Raw genomic sequence first — 7,232 nt, 5'->3', positions numbered from 1 at the left:
TTCCACCTCCATAAAAGAGTGTACAAGGCCAGGGATTAAATATCATAGATACAACACATACAGCACATGCCTGCCATGCGGTAGGTGTTCCTTTCTATCTTGCCCCGGGTGACTGTAGCTCTTTTTGGCTCGTGGTGGTGCTGGTGACAGAAGCTTGTTTATATTAAAAATTTCACGGGACACACAGAGGCTTAGTTGGCTGATTTTTTTTTTAGAAAGGTGTTTATTGGTATAAAAACAATTTAAACATTATATAAATACAATATAAATATTTCTTTTAAAAATATGCATAAGTTAGCCGTGTATTTGAGGTAAACCTACACATTCCAAGAAATGACCTGGCTCTGAAACATCAAGGATATTCAAGCTGCATAGCATTTTATGTTAACCTTTTCAAGATGAATACATAAAATATTTCAAGTGGTACCTCATAAAAAATATAAATATCTATTACTTATATAAATTAACTCAATATCACATATTTAAATATCAATAAATTAAAAATAATTAAAATAGTGTCCTAACGCTCATACTTTTAGTTCTTCACAGAGAACAACATAAGTTATGTGCCCAATGGACAGGTTTCTGACCAAAGAAAGGAATGCCCATGAACTACAGCAATCTTAGATGCCCAGGCTACATGATCCGAACAGCCCTCAGGCTGAACTGCAGGAAATCCTCAAGGCTCCGCAGGATGAGGTGAATTGTTGTATGCTTCAGCCACTTGTCCTGCGCCTTCAGGATAGTCTGCAGGCTGGTGTCTATGGTGGGGTCAGGGGTGGTCACTTCATCCTGACTCTTTACCTGAGGGGGAAAAAAAGCAGAAAGAACTATTTAAATATTGAACAAATCGGGTGCCTGGGTGGCTCAGCTGGTTAAGCGTCTGCCTTCAGCTCAGGTCATGATCCCAGAGTCCTAGGATCGAGTCCCACATCGGGCTCCCTGCTCAGCGGGGAGCCGGCTTCTTCCTCTCCCACTCCCCCTGCTTGTGTTCCCTCTCTCGCTGTGTCTCTCTCTGTCAAATAAATAAATAAAATCTTTTAAAAAAAATGAATGGGGATTGGGTGCCTGGGTGGCTCAGATGGTTAAGCGTCTGCCTTTGGCTTAGGTCATGATCCCGGAGTCCTGGGATCGAGTCCCAAATCGGGCTCCCTGCTCAACAGGGAGCCTGCTTCTCCCTCTGCCCCCCCCCTTATAAATAAATAAATAAAATCTTTTAAAAAAATACTGAACAAATCCTTTGCAGTGGAGGGATGCTCTGGGCTGTGGGAAGACATTCAAATTCGGGGTGAAGGAGACTACTTGGAGCTGCCTGCCCTGACTCACCCAGGTAGGGTGAGGTGCCTCTCCTCTGAGCCCACTGGAGCCCACTCTGTGTGCAGGCCTTTCACAGCAACTGAATTCTAATCACCTTTTTGCTGCTCTAACTCTGTTAGACCATGAGCATCTCGAGGGCAGCGATGGTATCTTGTCTTCCCTTATGCTAAACAGTGCCTGGCACATAGCCCCATCCAGCTGGTATCTACTGAGGGCCCACTGATCTAATGGGGTGTAAAGAGGACCAGGAAACACCTTTCCACAGACCCACTGACATGAGTCTAGGTAATTGTGGGAGGCCTTGGACCTCCAAAGTGTGCTTCTAGAGCACTGCAGCATTGGCATCACCAGGAGCTTATTAGGGATGTGACTCTCAGGTCTCACCCCAGACCTGCTGGATCAGACTCTGCACTGTGACGAGATCCCCGGAGGTTTGGTGTGATTAAAGTGGGAAAAGCCCTGGTTTAAGGCAGACAGCCAAGAGAGGTAGTGGCAGTATCAACACCAATGTGCCTGCTTCTCTGTCTAGGGACCTTCTCATTGGGCTTTGTTCAGCTCACCCGCACACTGTGCCCTCAAGCCTCCAATCTGTGGCATTTGAATGGCTAGCTGGTAGTGACCAAAGCCTTTGGTACCTGCTCTTCTAGCCTTTTACCATTTCTCAGCATTAACTCTTCTGGCAAAAAGTAAGGGGAAAGAGTTGAAAATACCACAATGGCAAGAATATCATTTGGCAGTAATTAAGATATTAAAATAATTTTTATGCTCTGTGTTCTTTTTTATTATGGATCACTGAGCAGGATTGGATGTGCTTCCTTCTGCCTCTACAGATTTTTTCTCCTATTTCTTAAGCTATTCTAGTAGAAGATGATGCTAAAATCCACCTCATTTAATATAGTTTTAAATACAGTTAATGATGTCGTTTGCGGAAGAGAGCCAAAAGAAAAAAAAAAGGTTTCAACTAACGGGAACTATTTCTTAGATCCTTTCCTTTACATGTGGCTATTCTCTTTTGAACGGGCTTTGCACTCTCAAGTTGTCTAGGTTCCTTTCTTTGAGCCTGTCTTCCTCACACCAAGGGAGAGGACGAGGAAATGCTCACCTTTCTCATCAGCATCTGGAGCAGGAGTTTGGTACTGATGTACACAGAGTTGGCATTTTCCTTATTACCCTCATAGTTGGCCTGGAGGTATTTCAGGTGTGTCTGAAACTCCAGAAGACCGGTAGCGATTCTTGTCAGGCAGGTCTCCTAAGAGGAAAGACGGGAAAATCGGTTATTTCTAGAAAGATATAATCAATTTTAAGAGCTAAAACTGCTAGAAGTCAGCACCTTCTCCCTCTGCCCTTCCAGGGAACTTAAAATACTTCTGAGCATTATATTTTGAGACATCAGACAGCTTCAGATGTCCCCTTTTTTAAATTATCCGGACAGAGACATCAGTTAATCAGTTTCACCCAAAGCCTGATAGATGCTGGAATGTGGCAAGGCGGTCCTTCTCTGATTCTCCCCTGATACTCTCCCTTCTGGCTGTACCCCTGTCCTTGTCGATACTGGACTGAAACCTCTTTTTTATGGACTGTTCTGAAGTCAGTTCAGCATATCCCATGGTCTGGAAGGAGAAGGGTATAGAGAACGACCTCTATAGGCAGGGCAGACCTGGGTCCTGCTCAGGGCAGCCCAGGAGAAGGACCCCCTCATCCAGGATGAATGAGCTACACCTGCTGGGGCTTCTAACATTTGACAGTTGTGAAAATCCCAACACAGAAGGGCTCTCTCTAATCATGCCATTCAAAAATAAGTTGCCTTAGAAAGATTTAAGTTGGCCTCCTCATGAAATTTACATGATGTTCTTTACATTGATCCACTTCTTTGTTTTCTGTCTGGTCTGTGTGTATACAGACACTGCATATAAGAGGGAGAACTTTTGACTAAGGAGTCGCTAAAAGTAAATGTGATGTGTTCGTACCTGGTTGAACCCAGATTGGAAGCACCCGTCCTTTTCTGCCAGCTTCGGAAGATGTAGGTTGTTTTCTGCCAGTGCCTCCTTGCTGTCTTCACACTTGTTATACTTGTCACACATCTGGGAAGGAATACCAGGACTGTTATCACACACGTGCCCCTTAAAGCAAACACCACTAGAGGGCCGATTCGTGTTTTAGCGTGGCAGGAAGTTCTCTAAGAAAATGAAGTCACACTGCATTAGCATCCAAGCAAGCAAGGTCTGGTGAAGATGGGCCCACTTGGGTTCGATGCTGGGCTTACCTATGACTTCACACCTGTTACCTATCCTGAGTCTCTGTGTCCCTATCTTTTCAGACTGGGGATAATGAAACTCCTCCCTTCTAAGTTTATATTTGTGAAGATGAGACATAATATTTATGTAAAGTGTGAAGCACATAGTAGGTACTTGATAAGTGACAGCAATTTTGATGATAATTGGGCGAATATAATTTGAGCTATATATATAATGTTCCAGCTAGAAGTACCTATGAGGATCTAGTCCAATTCCATAATTCTAGAGAGGGGGCCCAGAGATGGTAGGAAATTTGCCAAAGATCACAAAACTGGTTCAGTAGAACCAGAACTAGATTTGGTTCGGGCTCCCAATACTCTCTCCTGTACTCTTTCCTTTCCACTGAACAGCCAATTTACGTTATGTTTAAAGCTTTGGAGCTGCTTTAACTTATCTATGATTTTGCCACTTGAGTGGGCTACCACATATGCATCTTATATGCTGGAATCACTCTAGGGAGTCCCTAACCACTGAACTTCCATGACATAAAAGTTCTGTGATTGTCCTGAGAAGCTCAACATTTATTTCAGCTGGCACTTTGCTTATCCTTCCAAAGTCCAAGAGACACAAAGAAGATTGATAGACCTTATTTTTTTGGTTAGAAATTAGGAAGTCCTGAGAGTCAGTGACACCCAGTTCCTGCCAAGTCTGGAGCTGGGAATGGGCCAGGAGGCATGGATTTCAGCCCCATTGTATATTTTCCAGGAGGGAAAGGAGCTACCTGAGACCAGCAGCAGAAGAGAAGTACAGTAGACAGTCTGCCCCTTTGGCCTGAAATCTGTACTGCCCCAGAACCCAGCAAAGACCTCCCAGTGCAGGAGCCCTTGTCCACATCCAGGGTCCAGGAGATGAATGCCCACACAGGCCCTTTATCACCCTCAGTTGAGCCTACCCACCTCCTTTCTCAGTGCAGAGATTTTGCCGAGGATGTACTTAATGAATTCTTCCATTTTGTCTGGAGAGGTGAGTGGTGGTCTATTCGAGGTGGCATCAGCTTGGGACTCTCCTCCCACGGGTCCCGGGGTAGGAAAAGCAGTAGCCATCACCAGGAGCAGCCCCAGGGAGAAGGCAACTGGACTGAAGGCGCCTGTGCCGGAGGCAAGGGAGAGCAGCCAGTGAGCAGACTGCACAGCTGGGGGAGCTGTGCTTCTGGCTGCTGGCCCCCAGCCAGCCCTCCCAGCGGAAACACACCCCTCCCTCAGCCAGGCCCGGCTGCCAGGCGGTTCCAGGGCTAGGGATTTCCTTCACTTACTTGCGGAGAGGGAGTTCATAGCTGGGGTCCTGGAGGGCAGATGGAGCTCTCTTGCGTTCCTGGTGGGCTCGAGGGCAGAATGAGCCTCAGACATCCCCAGTCTCATATTTATTGGGGGTTGAGACTCTAATATTGAGACTCATGGGAAAATCCCACATTTGATAAATCTTTGTTGGAGGGTGGGGGTGGGGCCAGAGCGGGTGGGGCTGATTGGAAACCTTATTAAGATTGTGCAATGTGACGTCCTTTAGCATCACAGGAATCACAACCAGGGGAAAAAGTGCCGCTTAGGTCATTACAAAGGCTAGCGCTAAGAAGCAGGATCACTCTTCCTTTGCTTTCTTTTCTGCTTTTACATTTTTTAAAAATTTATTTAATTTTTTTTTTTTAGTGACTCAGCATTTTGGCATGTCTTAAGAGGGAAAGTAAAGCTGAAGTCATGCACGAAGTTTTGTGGGGGGGAGGGTGGGCAGGGCGAGAAGCTAAGGCTGACAATGATTAAAAAAATACTTTAATTACCAGATTAACAGGCTAGGATTTAGTATTCCAGTTAATTCATATTTGTAAAAACCTAAGATGTGTTGACCTGAGCGTCCTCAGACCATACCACAGCCCACTAGCCTGGGGTTACAAGTAAGATGCCACTAAGAACCATCTGCAGGACTTCCCTTTCCTGGCTGTCTCTGCAACGAACTGTTGCAGAACTGCCCGACTGCCCCCAGATCTCGCACAGTTGTCTCGAGGAGTCTCCAGGCAGTGCGCGGTGCTCACGTACATGACTCCTTTGTGCCACCGTGTGGCATCTGCCAGTCTCTTTCTCACCTCTTCTAGCCCACTTCAGCCAGGTCAGCCTCAGCCCTGCTCTCTCCCTGGGGCCCCCGGTTAAGACTTGGATCTCTGTGCCAAGGGGTTCGCCTTGTGTTGCTGGCGCTGTCCCCACCACTGGCAACGGGGTGATCCTGCTCCTGAGGGGAGTCCTGAGGGGCCCAGGTGGGTATTGTCTCTGCTGGAGCCCTCAAGTTAGTGACACCCACTTGGTTCAGGGCAGAAGTGGAGAGAATACCACTTACCTCTTTGATGGGATGTCAAAGAAGAACCTTGTGACATTTTCTAGAGCTTGTGTTCATAGCTCCCTTCTGCTGTATGACTTTTCTTTGAGTTCAGAGGCAGCTGGGAAGAAATTTGCTAACACCGACAAGGCTCTAAAGTTCTGAATCACACCTGCCCAAGGTTTTCTTATTGGGTTGAGCCTGCGCAGCTTGTACGGGTTCCCTCTGCCTTATGATGACGTCTCTTGCAGGAGGGTTCTTGGTCTCATGCAAATGGGCTCTAGACCAAGCTGCCCTACCAGTCTCCCAGACACCCAGGCAGCTCACAAGATTGGCTCCAGGCTGAAACCAGGACCTTGTACAGCATCATAAAAAAAAAGAAGAAAAAAGAAAAAGGAAGGAAGGAAGGAAGGAAGAAGAAAAAGAAAGAAAGAAAGAAAGAAAGAAAGAAAGAAAGAAAGAAAGAAAGAAAGAAAGAAAGAAAGAAAGAAAGAAAGAAAGAAAGAAAGAAAGAAAGAAAGAAAAATTTACAAAACACTGTGTTATCATGATCAGCTTCTTTGGTTTGCAAAGATCTCATCAGGATTGCGAAAACAAGAACCTTTGCTAGGGTATTTAAAATATGAACCGATTTACTCAAGTTTTGTTTTGTGAACAACACTTTAGAACTTGCCTGTTGGGGAAAGTGAGGTCATCCATTCTTTCACTGACTTTCTAAAGAGAGGCAGATCCTGTAGCAGTAGTGGGGTTTTTTGTTTGAAAATGAAAATGGGAGAGGATGGTTGAATGTTTTCGCTTTTACTGTTCTTGGGTCTTGAGCAACTCAGACACCCCCAGCCGAGTCCTCTCTCCTGCACTGAATGAAGCCACCTCTCCTGGCCCCTGTGTGATACATGCAATAGGCCTCTGTCATGTGGGATTGCTTTTTCTCATATATCTATGTTTTTGAAAATATGACTCAGTAAATTTCAAATACTTAGTGACTCAACAACTTACAGATTTTTCTTTTCAGTTAAAGTTTTTAAAGGGGCATCTGGGTGGCTCAGGTGATTAAGCGTCTGCCTTTGGCTCAGGTCATGATTCCGGGGTCCTGGGATTGAGCCCCGCATTGGGCTCCATGCTCAGCAGGGAGTCTGCTTCTCCTTCTCCCACTCCCCACTGCTTTTGTGCTCTCTCTCTCTGTCAAATAAATAAAATCTTTAAAAAATGAAAAAAAAAAGGTTTTAAAGTAGGAAGTACACGTATCATGATAAAATGTTCAAACAGGACATCCAGACATATAGGGAAAAGTAAATCTCCTTCCTTTCCAGCTTCTCTCCT

The 7,232-nt window shown here is 45.4% G+C and overlaps 1 protein-coding gene across 1 annotated transcript; it reads right to left on the bottom strand.

The window, feature by feature from the left end:
- Positions 1 to 203: 203 nt before the first annotated feature.
- IL6 (interleukin 6) lies at positions 204 to 5,020 on the bottom strand. The gene is made up of 5 exons (XM_027574842.1): positions 4,864 to 5,020; positions 4,508 to 4,698; positions 3,285 to 3,398; positions 2,420 to 2,566; positions 204 to 804 (listed from the first exon to the last, which is right to left on the bottom strand). The coding sequence occupies exons 1-5, from the start codon at positions 4,967 to 4,969 to the stop codon at positions 637 to 639; spliced, it is 726 nt and encodes a 241-aa protein (XP_027430643.1). The 5' UTR covers positions 4,970 to 5,020; the 3' UTR covers positions 204 to 636.
- Positions 5,021 to 7,232: the final 2,212 nt, after the last annotated feature.

Source organism: Zalophus californianus, chromosome 12 (genome assembly GCF_009762305.2).
Source record: "Zalophus californianus isolate mZalCal1 chromosome 12, mZalCal1.pri.v2, whole genome shotgun sequence".
Classification (NCBI taxonomy): domain Eukaryota; kingdom Metazoa; phylum Chordata; class Mammalia; order Carnivora; family Otariidae; genus Zalophus; species Zalophus californianus.
The sequence above is the reverse complement of the archived record's forward strand: the minus strand, read 5'-3'. Positions and strand labels throughout refer to the sequence as shown.

Coding starts and splice junctions, on each gene's coding strand:
- IL6 (XM_027574842.1), bottom strand. CDS start 4,969: ATGAGACTGGGGATGTCTGAGGCTCATTCTGCCCTCGAGCCCACCAGG. Junction 3,399..4,507: donor TCTCTGCACTGAGAAAGGAG/GTGGGTAGGCTC, acceptor ATTCCTTCCCAG/ATGTGTGACAAGTATAACAA. Junction 805..2,419: donor TCCAGATGCTGATGAGAAAG/GTGAGCATTTCC, acceptor TTTCCCCCTCAG/GTAAAGAGTCAGGATGAAGT.